Here is a 22,022-nt window from a genome sequence, read left to right as displayed (position 1 = left end):
TTTATGTTGCTGATTTTTTATTGAAACAGCATTAAAATTTGTGTTTTATACTCCGATATATATATGATACGTATTAGTTTGAATAAAGTGTTGAAATGTTATGTACTGTAATATTAAACTTATTTGTTTATATTGTCTGCATGTATATTTTTCGTCAAGTACCGAAACATCTGTTAGGTCTCTTTGCAGAATGGCAATTGTTTATGTATATTTTCTTCAATTACCAAAATGAATCTTACACTAGAAGAGGTATATGATTTAATCAAACTTTAGAAACTTGATTTGGCAAATAAAAATTACCATAAAACCGGTAGAGTGACGTTAACAGGTTATAGTACTTTTCCATTCATTCGAATCAATTCATTTGTTTCCCTTCATTGGTCCATCAGCTAAATATGTAGAAAAAAAAACTTTAATCGTTTAATTTTAAAATCCAGTAATTTGGTCTTTCTTGAAGAATATTTATTTACCATTAATTATTGGGAGCTGCTGTAAAAATTGTTATTCTACTTAAAAGAAAACTTGTGGTTTAGATTAAACTGCTAATGAATGTAACCAAGGTAGAAAGGTAATGTCGACGAATTTCGATGCTCTTTGACCGACTTTTAAGTACCTTAAAATTATGAAAATTTCCGATTGATCACGGTCCTCAATCGTAATGGAAATATCACTTTATCAGTTTCGTGCGTCCAAAACGCTTTTCGGGTTTCGCCTTCATCAGGAACGTTCAAATCTAAACTTTTGAAAACGAAGAATGTATAAAAAACGTTATGTGCTATATAACCAAAAGGAACCGAAAAAGATTAACCAAATTCATGTAAGCTCAACATTGCCTGATAGAGACGGAACCTTAGTTTCTTAGTTATTTCTTAATTTATCAACAGGGAATATAAGAAAAGATTGTTACAAATCATGTCAGCATCGAACCAAAGACTATTGAGACACTAGGGACTAACAGTCCACAAGCAGTGGTATCGACCAAATGCTAGTAAATGGAAATAGCACTTTTCTGGATCTACTTTCATCAGAAACGACCAGAGACATATAAACATATATATATATGTCTCTGAAACGACAAAACCTAGTCATTTGAAAGCCAGTGATGCATATTTCTATTTATTACAATATAATGGTAAGTAAACTCTATAGCAAGCCGTTTTACTATTCATTCTAACTTCAAGATATCTTATATACTTTATAAGATATCTTATAAACTTTAGAAGATATCTTATAAACTTTAGAAGATATCTAATAAACTTTAGTACATATCTTATAAAGTATATAAGATGTCTTATCAAATTTATAAGATATCTTATAATAAAGTATATAAGATATCTTATAAAGTATATAAGATATCTTATAAAGTTTATAAGATATCTTATAAAAACTAGATTATATAAGATATCTTATATAGTATATGAGAAATCTTGAAGTTAGAATAAATAGCAAAACGGCTTGCCATAAAACACCTATTAACTTGAATAAGTTTTCAGAATGACTCATGCGTTTCAATAAAGTCATAATATTTTTAAAAAGTTCATTGCTACATAACATTTTATCAAAATAAAAACATTATGTTAATATCAAGTTTGAAACTGGCATCCGAAAATCAGTTGTCGGAATAATTGTAGGCCTTACTTTATATACTTATATAATATATTTTATAAAATCATCTTCGTATATTACCATCATATATTAGTACCGTTGGGCAAATATTTAGACTTTTATATATTTTTCCTTATCTGCGCAGTATCGTCTATTCTAGTCGATCCGGGACACATTAAAATGGCTGGTTAATCTTTTTTTAGACTTGTATAGGTGAATGCTAATCATTCGATATAAAATTTCAATCTGTACCCGTTACAATCAAACTGTTACCATATCCGGTGCCACATACCTTTACAGGTTAACGATAGCAGGTGCCCGCAACATTTGAAATACATGTATTGTACTTCTTGTCAGATTTATGACAACTGAATAATTTAATAACTTTGGTCGGTTTTGTACATGACGATTTAAGACAGATCATTCATAATAAATACATAAAAGGAAAACTGTCAAGGGTTATGATTTTCCTACGACCGATCATAAAATCTAACTGTAATTAATGGACCGTTCCCATATAAAGTAAATTTAGGTCTACAAAAATTGTACATTTCGTCCGTGGACTGGGACTAATAATGATTTCTAAATTATTGCTTTTGGCCGTTGTTGCCTTTGGTGAGTGCTTATTATAACTGTTTAATTTAATGAAATATGGAATTTAATTTGATAAAGATCATTCTTATTATGATAATGTAAAACATTATTTTGTGTTTTTACAGAATTATTTTAATACGATGTTTTATTATTGTAGCTGATGTGATATTACATGGAACACCCAAATTTTTTATACAAATTCTTCATTGATTTCTTCAAAGAATATAGATATTCTATAAATTATTTTTTTAAAAATCATTTTCTATATTTATTTTTTTCGTATCAGCACATTAATACCAAACTATTGCAGATTTCTTTTGGGAAAATAAAGATGCAAAACTGCATAATCTTATTTTAAACACCCCTAATAATATGGTTAACTGCGAGATAGAGGTTTCGTACATGATATTGTCACTTATATTAGCTCGTGTGTTATGTGTGTATTCAAGATTTCAATAGATTTATTATACATTTCACTTTAATTTAATTATAAATTTATCTTACAGTAGTTTGAAATATTAAATTTAAATACACTACATTTAGTTATATTCGCACATGTCTAGTTTTGCAATATTGAGGAAAACAATTAGCACAGGGTACATTTAATATTACTTACTACAATACCAGAGGGACAACGCGAACCCAGTACTACGCTCAATATTTCGTAAGCTTGTTTCACGTAAAAAAACAAACAAGATACAACGAGACACATGTATCGTTTTAATTCAACAATCAATTGTGAAATAACTTTATTATTCCAAATATGTGATTTTCTATGGAATAAACTACATGATTTTTCTCGTAGCCAAAATATGTTTTATTGGCATTTTTTAATAGAGTACTTAGTAACATATCACAGTATCAATTCAATATGTTCCAGCTTTACGTTTCGAAAAAATAATTTCACTTCGGTGATGTTCGAAGGAATAATATTTTGAAAGTCGAAACAAAAACGAACAGTTAAGAGACCAAACAACGGGAAAAGACAAATATAAATTAAATATAAAAATAAGAAGATGTGGTATGATTACAATGAGACAACTCTCCACAAGAGACCAAATGACATAGAAATTGAAAACTATAAGTAACAGTACGGCCTTCAACGATGAGCAAAGCCCACACCGCATAGTCAGCTATAAAAGGCCCCGAAATGACAAATGTAAGCTACGGGATCAGAGACATAAAATCAATTTTGTCAAATTGAAATTTATGTCGGTAAAAAAATTCTGAGCTCAAACCAGTTTAATGATTACTTCGGGAACTATAAATGTTCTGTGGCAGATGTAATATTGTGACATACGCGTTTCATTTACTGTATTAAAAAACATTGAAGAAACCGAGATACCCTTACAAATTAGAAATAGCGTGCATTATGACAAAGATATTTAAAAAAAAATGTCACAATAAAGATTTGCCCTCATCAAAGTTGCGGGGCTTATGATCTTACCGGTTATTTTACGAACAAAACTATAACATTTTTAATATTTCATCTTTTTTAATTTTCCAATCAAGTTTCAAAATCCTCTTGTTTGATGTTAATGCATAAAACACGAAGTCTGTTGATTCATACATCTCAGTAACTGAAATTCACTGCCTTAGTTTTACGGTCACTTTCACGAATTGATTGACCGATACGATGTGTCGGCGTCTGAAATCACTAGCGACATGTTTTCGCAGTTATAGATCTTTTGATCTGATCTGTAATTTTACCGATTGTGTTCATTTTACGATTGTAACATTTTTACTGAGTTTGAATGCGCAAGGGGGATGATGCACACATAACAGAAGACGCACCCGGTCTTGCTCCTTTGAAGTTTGTGCGATTCCCTCAGTTTGTGTTTGTTACCCTGATGTATCTCTTCCTAATCGATTTACTAGATTTGAACATTGGTAAACTACTATCACCTTTATTTATTCTTTTGTATTTCAAAATTAAATATAAAGTCTTCTTTCTCTCTTTTTCAGTTGCAACAGAAGCAAGTGAGTATATATCAAATAGCAGTCTTTTCAATTTTCCTTTTTATTAGTTTTTCTTTTCTTTTCTTTCTCTATCTTCGTTTTTAAACGGCAATCAAACATTTGATACCGATTAAAATGCGCATGCACGACCAGGTTTGCCGAGGAAGTTAGATTATTTAGAACTTTTTTTGGGGGAAAAATAAGCGGGTCCAGTAAAATCGATCTAGTAAAAGTGTAATAGATAAGGTAATATAAAATGAAGAATTGTAGATGTAAAGGTCAGTATGTCAACATAATATATGCATGATTTTATATTTATGGCATGTTATACTGGACACTCTTTATAATGACATTGATGTAGTGTAAGTGACCTGTTTTGTTTTATATCTGTATAATTTCTCCATTACTTATTTTAGTTCACAAATAACTGATTTATTTCATCAGAAATAAACGTTGAATAAGCAAACTTATAGGTGTGGATAGGTACCAAAATAAAATTGTGATAACTTTGAGTCAGCATTATGGTGGATGTTACCATGAAAGATAAAATAAGAATGGAAGTTTAAAAAAAATGCTTTGTTTTGTTATTAGTTAGAAAAAAAACGCATTGCATTAACATGCCGGAAATTTCAACGTGTGCACATTTTCATAAAAAAAAGTGCTGTTTTAGGCGGCACTGCATTAACAGGGGGAGATTTCAATGTGTGCATATTTCCACAAAAAAAATTTTCTTCCAAATTATTAATTCTATCTTTTTTAATTTTTATATTGTAATTCCGTTAGAGTGTTATATATGCAGTTTGTGTTAAATACACAACTCTCCCATTATAACAAACCTATTTAGAATAACGTAATTTAATTATAAGACTGGTGCAAACAATGACAAACTTTTTCTTTTTTTTAATTTTCAGGAGGACCATGGTTTGGTCCAAGATTTGGCCCAAAGTTTGGACACACAACATTCATTAAGAAAGGTGAGAAAAAAAAGAATGATGTATATATATAAAAATAAGAAGATGTGGTATGATTGTCAATGAGACAAATCTCCACTAGAGACCAAATGACACAGAAATTAACAACTATAGGTCACCGTATGGCCTTCAACAATTAGCAAAGCCCATACCGCATAGTCATCTATAAAAGGCCCTGAAATGACAAATGTTAAACAATTCAAACGAGAAAACTTACGGCTTATTTTATGTACAAAATAATGAACGAAAAATGGTGTAACAGTACAACAAAAGAACAAACTATAAAAATCAGTTGAAAAAGGCTTAACTCATCAGATGGATACAAAAAGAAATACATCTAACAAAAACACAGAGTGGACTTGGCAGGGTACTTATACATCCCCACAACAAAAAGACACTAAGTACAGACCTGAGAGTACTCACAGTTACTGGCAGTTAGTTCAAAGCCAATACCAACTAATAAAAAAAATCATGCATCTAAGACTAAAATGCCTGTTATTCTGAGGAATACTTACAATACTCAGTATATTATCAATTGTCCACAATAAAAATGAGGTTCGCTCTAAAGAAAAACTTTAATTCATTACAAAATAAACCAAACAATATGGTAATATCAATGAATGTAGCCAATACTCAGGAGCCTGGTTTTTGTGAGTATCCTAAGATGTGTAATAAGTTATATCTTAGGACAAATCTTATGACAATCATATGAATATAATATTTAACAATAAGATTTATGACATATCGTGACTCGAGACACTTATCTTAAGACTTTGACATGTCCTAAGACATTCGTAAGACATGTCTTAGTTATAAGATACTTTCGAAAACCAGGCCCCAGAATATCAAAGGGTAAGGTTGAAAACAGAAGTATACACTACTTTGATAATCAATGAAATTAGAAATGCATAAAAATATTCAGTGTGTGTACGTTTTGTTACAGAGAAATACAAGAAAAGTTTAAGAACAATGCCGGACTGGTGATGTGTAAACGAAACATTAACTTTTACAGAAATTTCACTCTTTATCTATAAATATAGATTACAACCCTTCTGTTGTAAAAGAGAGGCAAACGATACCAAAAGGATATTCAAACTCATAAGTCGAAAATAATCTGACAATACAATGGCAAAATAACGAAAAATCTTCAAAAGACAAACAACAGTACACAAAACACAACATAGAAAAACTAAAGACTGAGCAACATGAACCCCACCAAAAACCGAGGGTGATCTCAGGTGCTCAGGAAGGGAAAGCAGATCCTGTTACACACGTGGTACCCGTTGTGTTGCTCGTGTAAATACAAACCAAAATTTACACTCAGCTGTCAAATTTGAGAAAAACATTGAGGTGGAAAAGACGAGCATTTGTATAGCTTTAGATACAATCAGTAAAGGAAATTTATGAATTTATATTTAAAAACTCTTTTTTTTATTGTAGTCCCAGTTCGTAAGTATTTCTATCTTTAATCTGCTCATGACTTTTCATTCAAAGTTAAACAATGTACATGAAGTAAATATAAGCTATCGACCGGCTTAAATATATTAAACATGTTTGTGTTATTATTAACCTTTTGATCGTGTATTTCTTTTACTATATATATATGCGTTTCTATACTTTTTAAAATGTTTAAGAATAACTAACGATATTTGTGAATATTGTTTTTCATTTCATTTTAATATTTTGTACTGACATTTTGCTTCTTCATAATAACTTTGTTTCTGCAACTTGAATTTTCAAGTTACGAATATTCATTTCAAATTCTGATGTAACGATATTTAAGGAGAACGGAGGATATGTCACGTCTTTGAAATGTGCAGAGCAGCAGTTATCACAGGAACATATATCATATTATCATTATATTGTTCTTCTTTCTTTACAGCACACTTCATTCCAAAATATATCCCAAGACCTTGTAAGTATACTATTATAATAATGATATTAATAATAATGATATAGAGTGTCTTGATACAAACTTTAATACTTATAATCGGTTTATATAATGACGATGAGTCGCGTTTACCAAATTTTAATCATTTAACATGTTACATGATAGTCTGTGTCGTTATAAATCGATTAAAGGAAAAAAGAGCAGCAAAAGTTTCTAAATCTATCGGTTCTATTGAATTAATTGTCCCCCAACACATTTTTAATTCTTTGTCAAGAGACAATATAGAAACAATTGCTAAAAAAATATACCACACTAGTTAATTAAACTCACACAGACAGACATCCGCGCACACATACGCACACACACGCACAAAGACAGGTATGCACCAGGAGAAGACAAATGACTGCAAACAAAACTATAGATTTTTTGTAATAAAAGCTCCAATCAGCAAAAAAGAAAAGAGAAAGAAATATCATCAAACATAAATATATATAAGATAAGCTTTTGTCCTACTTCGTCGTTTAGATTTCGATTAAATAACGATTCAGCTAGTGTTTGATTTGAACTTACATTGTCATTTTAATATTAATTTTCGTCTCTGTCATTTTCAGTTTATGTTTACAAGAAATGTAAGTAGTCTCATGTAATATATAACTGTATGCTTCATCTGTACAGAACAGTATTCACATTTTATCAGATGATTTTTGTTCATGCCCTTTACTGAGATGAAGAAAATAATACTATTTTTTTTCGTTCGTCTAAAGCGTTTTCTGGATTTACCTTCATCAGGAACGCTCAAATCCCAAACTTAAAAACTAGGGGTGATAAATTCTTCTTAGACATGTCAGGAGCTATCTGACCTAAAAATACCCCCTCCCTTTACCCCAAAAAAAAAAATTAAAAGCCAAATCCATATTTTTTTAGTTTTGATAAAGCAGTCTTTATTTCTAGTTTTGTCAGGTACACACAATGAAGGAGTACCTTACCGAAATCAAATCAATTAAAATGACACTTCATTTGAACTTTGGTGGACAGTTGTCTCGTTAGTATTCATACCACATCTCCTTATTTTTTTATATTACTTGCATGTAAGTTTCTACTTCATAGTAACGTTTTTGATAATGTTATCCATCAGAGTCAATCAGGAAACGTCAAACAATTAATTTGCATTAATGATTGATTGTTGTTTGCTTAACGTTAAGTCGCAAATCTTTCACGTATATTCGGGACGACCAAAATTAAGTAAGAACATTACCAAGAATTTGGTTATTTGACTCCAGTATTGACAATTTCTTGCGAAAAAAATAATCAGCTCTAAGGCTCAATTGAAACAAATTTTGTTTTAATGTTCATCAAAATTTCTATTAACCCGCATTTTTTATGTTCAAAATATTCATTAAGCAAAATTTAATACAATTTGCATATATTCATAAACGACTCTACAAATATTATCCGTATCATATAAAGGTGTCGGCTAACTTCCGACAAGGTCCAAATAATGTCCTTTTCGAAACATATTATACGCACAGCAGTTTATAAATAAGCTTCAAATTTACCACAAAAGTTAAGCAAATTTGGAATATCTCTAAATAAAATAATATAGGACATGGCCTTGAATGCATTATTATTTTATAAGTTACATGTGGTTGGATTTTTCTTGTTTTTCATTCGTTTATTTTGTCACGTGTTTCCCAATATATATTTTGTATGTTTTCACTATTTTGACATATTGACTCGACGCTGGGACATAATATATTGTTAGTATAATAGTCCCAGCTCTATGTTACTATATTTAGAATTGTTATAGACTCCATATTACTAAAAATAGTAACATCGAGTCAATATCATTTTCAAACTTACACTATTTACATATGTAATATATAAATTAAGGACTTTCACTCAGTCAATACGCTATATATGTACCTATTAGATTATATTGAACCTCGGACTTCGTCCTCGGTCAATATATTCTGAACAGGTCCATAAATAACGTATTGACCTCGTAAAAGTCCATAATTGATAAATAATGTGTACGTGAGCAAGAACAAGGCGTCAAATTATTAGACAGATCATGCATATATATCATCATTTCATATACCAATTAGACATATTCAAATCTATTTACAGTAAAAAAAAAGTACAAATTTTTGACCTATTGCCAATAAAAACAAAATAAAATAACGATAATTATTTCTATTTTGACGAATATATCAAGATTTATTGTGAAATTAACATATGGTATCCCTTGGGCTGTGTTTAAAGGATATGTTCTCAGATGATGACTCATGTTTTATGGCTACCATCAGAAGTCCATTACTAGACTAGTAATGGACTTCTGCTACCATTTATAACCATCCAGGATTGCTTAGAAAGATATATAAATAACAAGTCAATGGATATACGAAATATCGATTCCTATTCCAATTTCATATTAAGAAATATATTTTCTCTTTGAATGTTGATATCATTTGTGACTTAAAACTATTGTAATGCCTGCAGACCTGGAGCATACGCCTATCTACGATCTGTGTTCCTGATTGCCATTCAAAACAATTGTTTTTGCTATCGTGTCGTTCCGATTGCCTATGCAATATAATGGATTTAGCAATCGAATACATCAGATTTCGCATCTGTGTCACCTGTTACATTCACAGACACGTACCGATTTCACAATTAGGCTGCAAGCGGGTATCAAGTCATAATTACAATGTACTTTTAATGTAAACGATTTCATTTGAGCTAGTCCTGCCATTTCATTTGTCCGATCACACGTTAATTATTGTAGAAGATCGTTTATTTAGAAACAATACACTGAAAACTTTTGTTTTAAACATCTAAATTATTAGAAAAAAATAGATTCACATATGTTGCAAAATGTTTAATGAATATTATGTTATCCAGTCAATAAATATAAGAAACTTTTTACTCAAAAAAGGAATTAACTCAAAATACAATTAATAAACGTTTATACGTTAGTGTATGTATGTGATCTATATTTATGATTGAAATGAAGTTTGAAACAAAACGCTTTTTATGTTACATATGTATACTACGTATAATTAACCTACACTAGCCAGACCTAATGAATGAGTCCAAACGATGTAGGTGTAATGAACTAGAGACCAACGCGCGGCCTTCAACAATGAGCAAAACCCATGCAGTATTGCCAGCTATATAAGGCATCGACATGTCAAAATGACATATCAAATTCCGAAACAATAATTTGCATTATTTTCCGTTATGAAATATGCTGATCTTTTTTTTTTCATTCTTCCCTCTGAAGATCTTACTGACGATACTTGAACGTTTTTTACAGGGCCAGTACCAATTGTTAAAAAGGTACCAATGTTTAAAACTGTAGTTGTTAAAGAAAAAGTTCCAGTACCAAAACCATGTAAGTATTAGGCCATCATAAAATAGTAAGGTGTGTTTATAAAATATTTAGTGACTCAAGATATAAAAAGTACAGAAAAAAAGTAAGACCCATTGTATGCAAAGTTTTTTTATTTTAAACTTCGTTCCTTTCTTTCCGATCCCCGAGTATATGTCGATGAAATTAACAAAAGTGTGAAGATATCAAGGGAGCAAACAAAAAATATAAGTATAAGAAGAACAGATAATACCCTGACAGAAAGAAAAAAAAATTACACAGAATACAAAAGATTAAGATCAATCAAAATATGGGCGAACCAAGGTGTTCCGGAGGGTTAAGCAATTTAACATCAATAGTACTACCCGTGTCGTTGCTCATTACAAGTTAAATCCATTGAAAAATAGCATATCAAATATACTATACACAAGTAAGGATATTAGAAAGAACAACATAACACCGAATCGTAACAGTGTGTAATAAATAAAGGTAACAGTAGTATACCGGTGTTCAAAAGTCATAAATCGATTGAGAGAAAACAAATCCGGGTTACAAACTAAAACCGAGGGAAACACATCAACTATAAGAGGAAAACAAAGGAACAACAGGAACACTGAGGTGCAACAAATACAAACGCCAACATACATAGAAACGAACTATTTGATAACAACTGCCATATTAGGACATTTTAAGAAAAAATGGTGGGTTGAACCTGGTTTTAAACTTTGCAATCTTAAGTTGGATATGTTACTTTACAATTGATACCACATGCTAATTATGGTCCATCTAGCAATATAATGCGGTTTTCCCTGGCTGTGACACTTGCTACTAGTAAATGCTAAGCAGGAGATGCGTACTCCGTGGAGACGTCTGATCTTACTTCATTTTGAGAAAAAGCTATTCCGACTATTTTCACTTTGTTATTTACTTTGATATCGGTAAACCACCTTGGTATGTTTTTACCTTGATATCGGCATACCACCCTGACATTCTTTACCTTGATATCGGTATACCACTTAAATTTGTTTAACCTTGATATAATCGATGTACCGCCTTGATATTTTTTACCTCGGTGCCGGTAAACCCCCTTTATATTTTTTATCTTGATATATTTTTTCTTTCAGTCCCTGTGTATGTACCAAAAGAAGTCATCAGATATGTAACAAAAGAAGGTAAAGGCAAATAATGATATTATGTAGATATTAATTTTGTAATGTTTGTTGGTTTCAGCTTCACATATAGGATAATTAAATAGAGTTTGAAATCATTTCAACATATCTAATATTATTGTTGAACTGACTTTCAATTCAAGCGAATGCACTTTTGTCTATAAAGAAACAAAGAAACCAAATTGATTTATTTATAGAAAACTGCAGCGATCATTCCGAAGTCTGAATTCGTGGTTCTGAAAATTGTATAATGTTTTCCAAAGTCGAATTTTCCTCGGCAGTTGTCATTGGGGCAAGGTCAGGCTTTCCAGATATCGTAAAGTGATAGATATTCGTGAAACCTAAATGTGCACGCTGCATAATATTATCAATTACATATACCAACTGCCAACATGACATTTAAATTAATTTGTTTGTTTTATTTCATTTTAGTTGAAGTACCTAGACCTCATCTTGGTAAGTTAAATAAACTGATTTATCTTGATGAATATGATAATGACGCCTTTCTGAAAATACAAATAAATAGTTTCGAAAAAGGAATATAAGGTGAAGAATGTAATTCATACAATGGATATGTCGTTTATAGTCTCAGTTTCATAAGTAAAATATTATTTACAACTGTAACTATTAACCCGCTGAGAGAAGAACAATAATTTTCTACTGCATTTTTGCAATTTTGCATATCTAACATTGTTGGTAAAATTTCATCCCGCTGCAGGAAGAACAAACATTTGCTACAGAATTGACATTTTCTACAGACAGGAAAAAAAATACAAAAACATAGAATTCTGAATCGATAATGATAAAATATATATATGAAAAAAATGAAATTAAATCAAACAAAAAGACAAATGTTTCGTCAGTGTCGTTCTTTTTTTCAAAAATAGTCCATAGTACAATGTATATACATATGCATACAATAATGTTTTATTACCATGCGATATTCACCAATCTTTCAGTTAAAGTACCACAACCCTTCCCAGTTGTTCAAACCAAAGTTGTAGAAAAAATTGTACCAAAGGAAGTAGGAGTACCTTTCGCAGTACCACAAGCAGGTATAGATATAGTATTCTCTGGGAATTTGTCATAGATATGCAAATTTTTAAAAATATTTCCTTGGTGAATTTCTGTTAGCAAACAACTGAGATCTCATCGTAACAAAGAAAAGTACACAAAAATAAAAATGCCATTCAGGTTGTCCCACTATTATAATTATAAAGTTAGAAAAATATGGAATTAATTAAATGAAAGTAATATTGAAATATTTCTGTTATTTAAAGAATATATCGCTAAAATGTGTCTGACTTCCATCGCCCTAATTTTTGAATTTCTTGTTGAGATGCCCCTTTTGCATAATGACTGGTAGCTTAACCGTTATTGAAATAATTTAGAGGAGCACACAATTTACTTTTACACATCAAATATATAATGTATAAGAATGAAAAGCGTTGCAAATGTAAAATGTAATGTTTGATTGTTATCGTTTCAGTTCCAGTTCCAGACCCAGGTAAGAATCTTTAACTCCCTCACTGTCAAAAGCCGCTGACAAGAGTCCTGCATGAGTATACGAGTGTCTAGATGGGGTTAACAGAGTTGAGAATAATGGTCGAAAAAAATAAAGAATAGAGAAAAATGGACAAAAAAAATAGTAAAGATATAACCATGCAGACACAAAAAACAAACAGAAAGAAAAGATCAAAAACGTTCAACGAATGTTTCAAATATTTATTAGGAAAATAAAATATGAAAATGATTTATTTTATTATAGTATCACATATTTGTGTACAAAGTTATATACAAATTATATAATATACTTTGTAAAGTGGTAAAAAAAAGACAAATACCCAGCCAAAGCTGGCTTATGAGACACTATATGTATATATATACATTAGGCTTATCATTATTTAATTTCAGTACCAGTTTTTCCTCAGACAGTGAACACTGCTCCTGTAGATTTGGGTACACAAGTTATTGGTAAGTGTTTCTGTATAACTGTAGATTTGGGTACACAAGTTATTGGTAAGTGTTTCTGTATAACTAATATCGGTTACCCTGTATGGGTACCCTGTATGGGTATGAAAACGTAAGTCCATTTTCCCATGTATTTGTTTCATTCACAAGGTCAAAATCTAAAAGTTGTCAAATGCTACTGGAATATTAGTATTAACGAGTCTATATCCGATTTTGATCTATCTTGGGTCGTTTATAGTTTGGTGATCTCTTTAAAAATAAGCCTTAACATTGTTTTAACTTCAAATTACACATATGGAGCTGCGATACTATGACTAAAAGCAACGATTGAAAGGCTGAGAAAAGATAACTGATTTGAAAAATTCAGAGGTGTTAGACCATACTTCTTAAGGTGCATTTAATTTACCAAAACGTTTCCATTCTACCTTAACTGTTTACATACGTTTGTAAATAATTATAGTTTTTATTCTCTCATTAGGATGAAAATTTTTGCCGCATTTTTCATATGATTTTGTACATCCCCCGTTTAAGAATTTTGATACAGGATACTAAACGAAGAAAATATTTGGTGAAATTCGCATTCACGATGCATATAAAGTGCCTTGTTATAGTTCGTCAATCTAAATTGTTTTTTGTTTGGTAGGATATTATGCATACAATAAAAGTATGCTTTTAATCTAACAGTATTCCAATGAATGTTTTTTTTAAATAACCTTCGATTAAATAAACTCTCTTAATCTACTGTTCTATTGAACATTCCAGAACAAGGATTTGGTGGTCACCAAGGTGGAGGTGGAGGTGGTGGTCATGGAGCTGGAGGCGGCGGACAATGGGATCAGGGACTAGGAGGCGGAGCTGGTGGACAATGGGGTCAGGGATTAGGAGGCGGAGCTGGCGGACAATGGGATCAGGGACTAGGAGGCGGAGCTGGCGGACATTGGGATCAGGGACTAGGAGGCGGAGCTGGCGGACAATGGGATCAGGGATTAGGAGCAGGTGGACAGGATTTTGGACGTAAGTAAAGAAATGTCATATTAAAAAACTTAATAGCGAGAAGCGTCTTTGGTGAATGAAACATCTGAAATATGATCAGAAATGCGACATTACGTTGTAAAAACCTCGAAGTACACACGTGAAACACTGATATCGCTAAATTAATCCAAGATGAAAATGGCCATGTTATGAAATAGATTTAGAGGAAATCATCCTTCCCCTTTTCACAAATGGTATTTTTATAATTATTTGGTTTTATATTTTTATATATTTGATATTGCAAAATTGAAATTATTATTATTGTAGAATGATAGTGTACATTCTTTTTGTTTATTAAATAATCATGCTTTTCAGTTAAATTTCTATTTTAAACTAGCAAAGTGGAAGAGAAAATTTTGTTTCAAATGTAGTTTCAAAAGTGGGCATCAAAATCCATCAACAGTTTTAGTAAAATCTAGTACTTATAAAAACAAACCATCTTCTTACTGACATTTTTATGAACAAAATCATGAACAACCACGTTTATAAAGTTAAAACTCTCAGATATATCAGTAACGGAAATCTTTCTGAAAAAAACCGAACGAAAACTTAAAAATTAACGTGATAGAAATTTTATAAAAGTTCACACTTTGAAATAAATTGAAAAGAAAATAGATAGAGTGAGAGACCCATATTCGCCGCATAATTCGTTCATTTCCACTTACATCCGACCTACATTCGAATATTTGGAACTTTTTATGAAGGTTTCAGATATTTAACTATATGAAAAAAATGTTTGATAAAGAAATTATCTTCAAAACATTGGTTAATTGTTCTAAAAACGAACGCAAACTCAAGAGGAAATCAAGTTGTTCGTGTGCCATGGGGGACACATTTTCGCCGCAATGTATGATATGACCATCCTCATTATCCTGGTATATTATAAAAACGAATGATTGCAATTACATGAATTAGCTTGAGAGATCATTACTATACGATTTTTCTCACAAATATTTACTTTAAGACTGCGCATGATTGCCATATAAATCTTACATAATTGCCAAAATCATTTAAAACACCTGCGTATTTCTCAATATGTGCGAATTACCTTGGAAATGGGGGTAAAGAGGAATATCAACAGTTGTAACATTACAAACAGCCTTAACCATCTATTTAGGCAAGTATTGGGTAAAGCCACACACATTTTACAGAAAAAATAGCAAAACGGCGAAAATGTGTCCAAGGCGAATATGCGCCACCCACTCTACATTTGTTCATAATACAAAAAGAATGGAAATATTATTATGACAATTAAATGCTGATGAACTAGAGTCAGACATAAACTTCCTTCCCCGTCACATCCAATAGCGAACCATCAGTTTATGAAAAGAGTAAATTCATATTGGTTTTATTTTAATAACAGCAAAAAGGGGTGATATGGGGTCAGTTAATTGTGAGTAAAGTTACACCAAAATTATTAATGCATGCAAATCAAAAATAAATATTTAGAGCATCAAGGGGTAGCTAGCATGTATGTCAGACAGAAAGATAGCCAAGTATGAATTTCCATGTGGAACATTTTAATCATGTTGAACTTGTTAGTTTTTAGCATGTAGTTATACACAGATAAAAGTAAAAAATGTTTCAATTTATTTTTCCTAATAAATGATTTTCAAACAGTATTTACAATTTTGCAAATCAACTTTTCATGATATTTATTTTTGCAATTTGGAAATTTTGTTTAATTACTGAATATATGCGTTATTTGTTGATAAATGTATTTTAAAAATTAATATTCACGTGTCTTATCAACAAATTATACAGTTTCGAAGATATTTCAAACAGCAACAGTAACTGTTTCTAATAATGACATTATGGTGACTTATTCATTAAAGTGTTAAATAATATCAAAATACTATTTTTCAGTTGGACCTGATCCATTTGCCCAAGGAGGTTAGTAAATATTTTGATAAATTTGATTCTATTCTCTTTCTTGTAAAACATATTATTATACTCTCTTAAATGTTATTCTGAACTGATGGATTGAGGATTTATAATTTGTTGAGTTTTTGAAAAGATATTGGTTGGTAATTTCTGAAATCAATGTCACATTGAACACACTCGATGGGGCCAAAAAATTGAAAACAACACGTTATAAATGCCATGCGTCCGAAGCGCTTTTCTGGATTTACCTTCACCAGGAACGCTCAAAGCCGAATATTTGAAAGCCATGAATGTATAATAACCTAAACAGTTGAAGAGCTATATGATCAAAAAAGAACACACTCGATGGTGCAATTGATATTCAGCGAAGCAATGTATCCAGTGATTTTCTGCAATCTTCATTTTATTGAAAGAATTACGTGGAAATGGACTATGGCCGCCGATAAGTTTGAAAACAATATCGTATATTATATACATTTTATAATTTATTTTAAAGTTGATTAGTCTCGAGCCAGTTTAGAGCTTGGCAAGTGATAAAGACACTTTTGAAATCCGTATTTATGTCGACTTCTATAGATCATCTATTCTATGCCATCTCAATGAATAATTGAAAAGAATACTTTCATTTCGTGTGTCCGATGTGCTTTTCTGTATTTACCTCCATCTGGAACACTAAAACCTAACCATTTGAAAGGTAATGATGTATAAATACGTAGAAACGTTAGGTGCTGTATGACCTTGAGGGACCTAAAATAATAGCCAGATCCATTTAGGGCCATCATTGCCTGAGGGGATTGACTGACGTGCACCCAACACATATTTTACTTATTTCCATTTATTTACGAATTATTTATTTTTAAGGTGGAGCTGACTTTTTGGGAGCAGGTGGAGGTAGGTCACTTGTCAGATGTATCATATAATCTGTAAATTATCCACTTCTAACATTGCAAATTTCTTGTTTCTATAAATTGATTTTAGTGTTTATGTATTTATTTTACCACGGCTGGCATTGATTTATACATGAGATAGCATTTTGTTACTAAATGAATATAGAAATGTATGAAACATGTACTATAGAAACAAGAAAATTTGCAAATTGATTTGGTGTATTGGTATTAACATGAGCATAACATTTTTGACTAGCATGCTAGTAAATTGATTTTGAACTGAAACGGCCATTTTGAATTGCACAGGTCTAACACGATTGGACAATAAATTGATAAGCCATTGTCAGTCTATCAGTCAATTTTCATTCTTTTACACTATTCAGTCCTGATCAGACACATCGCTTGCAGTCAATTAAAATATGTTCAATCTACTTTCAGACTGTTCAGTTGTTGTTATTTAACTATGCACATCAACAAAATAATAAATTGTCTGATAAGCTACTGAACATTATTGAATTAACTACAAACGAGAAGCCTGAGCAGTGCTGATTAACAATAAGAAAAAATCTAAAAAATCACTAAATCTCTTAACAAGACAATGTGTTTAGGTGCAGATTATACAGATGATGTTTAGAACAAAATGGCCTTTTCAAAATGAAAATTATTTTACCAGTTGCCCGTTTAAAGGAGGAGGTATGAGATAAAGCAGAAATCAAATGTTCGAATCCATCCATATTTGCATGTTGCTTTTGATGTAAGATTGAAAAGTCTGGTCACTAATATGCAGAAATGATATTTGTAATGTTTCTGTCACAGACAAGACCATGTTTTATTTTAAAAATTGCGATTTTAAGCATTGGTTAATCAATCATGATTAACAGCCATATATGAAAAGATATTTCATCTAAATTAACAAAAGTATTAGGTTCTTGTTTGACTGAGATTGAATTTATAGCTAATTATAAGTTGATAGAGGCAATTTAACTCAAGTTTTCAGTTTTTTCTAAACTCTCAAGAAGTTTGAAAGAAGCTAACTTATACTGAGGTAAAATTCAATGATATTATCTGTGGCGGATAGTAATCAGACCAATGTCTTTAAAACATTAGAAAGATATTACCTAATAGGTTGATGATATTAAAGCCCACCAACAATGACCTTTTCATACCATCTTTGTTTGAAAAAAAAAATAATGTGTGTTTTACTCATCTGTCACTAGATTTCTGAAGTTATTACTTTCGTTGATATACTTACAATACATTTTTAAATTTAAAAAAAAGTCACTAAAATGGATGGTAAACTAAATATCAATATTACTATGAAAATAAAATAAACAATATCAAAGCAATTTTACAATCTCTAGGAAGTAATCATTTGCCATAATATTATGTAATGAAATTAGCAAATTGAAAAAAAATAATAGTAAGTCTGAGGCATTTGTTTATTTTAGCTGGTGGAATTGTTCCACAATGGGGAGTTTGAGCAGGAGGTAATATAACAAGAAGGCCAGCATATTCATTGACGAAATGAATATGATTTGACTAAATTGGGATTTTTTGGGTGGTAATCAAAAATATTTGTTTCCGAACTGTTTATTCAGGCCACCAATTTAATTTACGTGTAGCGTTTATACTATGAATTTGATATGCATTTAAGCCAATTTACCAGATTGTCGTCTATAAATTTAGGGACTATTTCCTATTCCCTTTTGAACTTTCGATTGAGTCTGAACTCGCATTGCGGAAACGTATTTATAGCAGGAGTATGGCTCCTGATTGAGTCCATGCGAATCTATTAGTTTTCACTTGCTGTGTATACATAAAATGGATTGACAAGATTTGAACATCGGTATTAATATTGTCTCATATATTTGCACTTAAGCTGTCATATATTATTATCTTATCGCGACAAAAATTCGGTAAATATGAAAAAAAAAGGAAGTTGTATATTTAATTTTAACATTGACATAGCAATCCTATTTGACCTATATATCTTTATCTGAATTTAAAAGCTTTGCAAAAGCTTCTATGTTTAAAATATGTTTGTATTAATTTTCGTATTATTCCATGGTTTTTGCAATACAACCTGTTATTTGGGACATGTTTTATATTTTCATCGTTGATCTGATGTTACTTGTTGTCCAGAGGCGTCGGGATGTTTTTAAAGAGAAAACATTTTTTTTTCCTACAAGAAAAAAGAAAAGCAATTTGTTTGTAAATAAAATTTAAACCAAAAAGTAACTTTGAGAGTAATTGGGAAGACCTTACCCCTCCACCCGTTCCATCGCTCATGATTTTACTCTTACAACTAACAATTATCAAAGTTACTTTTAACCTTTTAAGTAACTAAAAAACTAACCTCTTAATTCCACCTTTATTCATTTTAGTTGGTGGAACAATTAAACAAGATTTATGGGGACTAAACCCAGGTAATTTTACATAATACCAGAATGTTATGTTAAATCATGATGTACCAATATACGAATTAAAATGGTATATCACATTTTCAGAAATTATAGTCTCTGTTAATTCTCATAGATATATTCTTGAACGTGGAAATAGAAAAAAAAGAAAGACATGAACGTGAAAAAAATCAAATTTCGTATGAAAAGATAGAAATAAGTTCATCATTTGAATGCCGCAATCTAATTTCATGAACATAATTACGATAAAGTATGTACTAAAGAGAGAATTGATATCCCAGTAATTGCCACATACTCTAATGAAAATTAAGCAACCGAGTAACAGGTGTATAAAAACCCAGGGAGTGATCTGAGATGGCAAGAGTAACTGAAAATGTGGAATAATGATATTTCAAAACGGTGGAATTAAAACAGCAGTATTTTCCTTCTTTAATGGAAGTTCAGAGACAGATAAATAGCTTAAAATGAAAGCAGAAGCTATTAGAAATTGTTTTAACCTCTGATATATGTGTCTCCTTCGGGTATGAAAAACAGACCAGCTTCTTATAACAGATCTATTGCAAATGGCAACTAGAAGATGTTCGCGAATTAATTCTCAATAATATATTTTTAAAATAAAAGTATTATATAAAGTTTGCACGGAATTATGATTATCCATCAATATTAACTCACAGCAGGGGAGGACTTTAATTTCTTAGAATAATGTGTAATTATCTTAAACAAAAAATGCAAAACTATTATTTGTTTGGTATATTTCTAAGAAACTAAAAACTAAAAGCAAATAAATAGTCAAACAGTCATGCACTAGATAAAAGCATATATAAGCACTCATTAATGGTATGTTAATTGCAGTTTTGCATGTCCATACTTAATGCTTTTTGTTCCTGATTAATGCATGTTCAAACTTGTGACAATTACTAACCATAACTTTCTCGTTTGCAATTAATTTATAAAATAAAACGTTACGGTAAATAACCTTAGAAATAAACAAAGTGCAGTAGACTAAATGACTTCTCATGTCCCATTCTCAAGTGAAATCTTCCAGGATTTTTTTTTGCCATAAAATATTGAATCTGCATTGTTTCTTTCCCTTTTCTCTAGCATCATTACAAAGGTTGTTTTATTAAAATGTAAAACCCATGTTTTGATAGTTAAAAAAACGGATAACTGCAAAATCACGGGATGATAACAAATACTACAAAAGAACGTTTTATGATTAACATGTATGTATACTTATTTTTCAGTTCTTGATGGCGGACTAAATTCTCTTGTAAGTATTTTATGGTAATTTTATCATGTTAAAGAATGCTGGAAGGCTATTAAAAGCAACATTAAAATACATCAGCACTAAATTGAAGTATAACACCGAGAAACAAAGTTAATAGCAATTCTCAGATTTTGAAGTCATCGACAGAAAACCTATTCTATCATAGCATTATCCCTTATACGACAAATGCAAGCTGTTACTCCACCCATATTTGACCCTATGATGTCCCTTCTATACATGCCAAGAATCAAAAGTAAAGTTTCAGCCTGTTAGAAGTTTCTCAAGAAATGACTGATCATCTAGAAAATGGAGCACATGAAATAAGCGAAACCTTTTCTATAGCTAGTTGTTTTAATTTTCTTGCTCAAACGGGAAAAAATTTGCAGTGAGACATTGCTTTACAAACACATCAACACACCAATCCATTAATTTATGTAAATTTTACCTACGGCATAATATTCATATTACAACATTTTTGCAAATTAAATTTACATATTGAATTCAATTCAGTGTGCACTATTCCTATGATGTTTTATTTCTTTTCATAGGCTGGTGGTAAAAAGGTGTAAGACGCACATGAAGAATTTCATCACAAGACCGTTACAATCTCAAATTCATTGTTTAATTTTAATAAATTGGTTAAAATGATTATGTGGCATCTGTTGTTGTTTTTTTTTTTTTTGCAAAAGAAACTAGAAAATACAAAGAAAAGGGGAAGAGTAAACGCAAATGTTAACAACGACATACAATGACATACTACTTTATTGCAGTGTTATGGGCACTTAATATGATAGTTAAAGACAATTCAAGTCTTGAATGTAGATATTTATCATTTTTGCCATCCAAATTTCAAATAAAATTTGCTAAATATCGTGTTGGTGTAAATAAAGTTGCAGTTAACACAGTAGTTTTAGCAGAAATAGGAACGTTACCTATTGCTATTGATGCTTTAAAGGCTTCTGTAGGGTTTTGGTGCCATTTGATAAATGCAAAAAAAGAAAG

The 22,022-nt window shown here is 30.8% G+C and overlaps 1 protein-coding gene and 1 long non-coding RNA gene across 9 annotated transcripts; both read left to right on the top strand.

Moving 5' to 3' along the window:
• The first annotated feature begins 2,127 nt into the window (after positions 1-2,127).
• LOC127700376 (uncharacterized) lies at positions 2,128-5,132 on the top strand. Its single transcript, XR_007981558.1, has 3 exons — positions 2,128-2,220; positions 4,165-4,179; positions 5,070-5,132. It is a non-coding gene; the product is annotated as an uncharacterized LOC127700376 (long non-coding RNA).
• Positions 5,133-6,926: 1,794 nt separating this feature from the next.
• On the top strand, positions 6,927-21,669 carry LOC127700369 (uncharacterized). Of its 8 annotated transcripts, XR_007981556.1 has the most exons (16): positions 6,927-7,044; positions 7,632-7,649; positions 10,337-10,414; positions 11,515-11,562; positions 11,992-12,015; positions 12,519-12,614; positions 13,049-13,066; positions 13,474-13,578; positions 14,293-14,544; positions 15,926-15,955; positions 16,429-16,455; positions 17,308-17,337; positions 18,782-18,820; positions 19,718-19,759; positions 20,998-21,023; positions 21,569-21,669. XR_007981556.1 is itself a non-coding variant. In XM_052203814.1 (15 exons), exons 1-15 carry the CDS (start codon positions 6,942-6,944, stop codon positions 21,587-21,589), a joined length of 873 nt encoding a protein of 290 aa, XP_052059774.1. In that variant the 5' UTR covers positions 6,927-6,941; the 3' UTR covers positions 21,590-21,669. The 8 variants fall into 8 exon arrangements, 6 of the variants coding, with proteins under 6 accessions (XP_052059774.1, XP_052059771.1, XP_052059775.1 ...); XR_007981557.1 differs by lacking the exon at positions 15,926-15,955; XM_052203814.1 differs by lacking the exon at positions 18,782-18,820 and having other exon boundaries at positions 13,474-13,533.
• The last annotated feature ends 353 nt before the right edge of the window (positions 21,670-22,022 follow it).

The sequence above is a fragment of the Mytilus californianus genome, unplaced genomic scaffold (assembly GCF_021869535.1).
Source record: "Mytilus californianus isolate M0D057914Y unplaced genomic scaffold, xbMytCali1.0.p SCAF_5, whole genome shotgun sequence".
NCBI lineage: Eukaryota > Metazoa > Mollusca > Bivalvia > Mytilida > Mytilidae > Mytilus > Mytilus californianus.
The sequence above is the reverse complement of the archived record's forward strand: the minus strand, read 5'-3'. Positions and strand labels throughout refer to the sequence as shown.

Coding starts and splice junctions, on each gene's coding strand:
- LOC127700369 (XM_052203811.1), top strand. CDS start 6,942: ATGTGCAGAGCAGCAGTTATCACAGGAACATATATCATATTATCATTA. Junction 11,563..11,991: donor CAGATATGTAACAAAAGAAG/GTAAAGGCAAAT, acceptor ATTTCATTTTAG/TTGAAGTACCTAGACCTCAT. Junction 13,579..14,292: donor TTTGGGTACACAAGTTATTG/GTAAGTGTTTCT, acceptor TGAACATTCCAG/AACAAGGATTTGGTGGTCAC.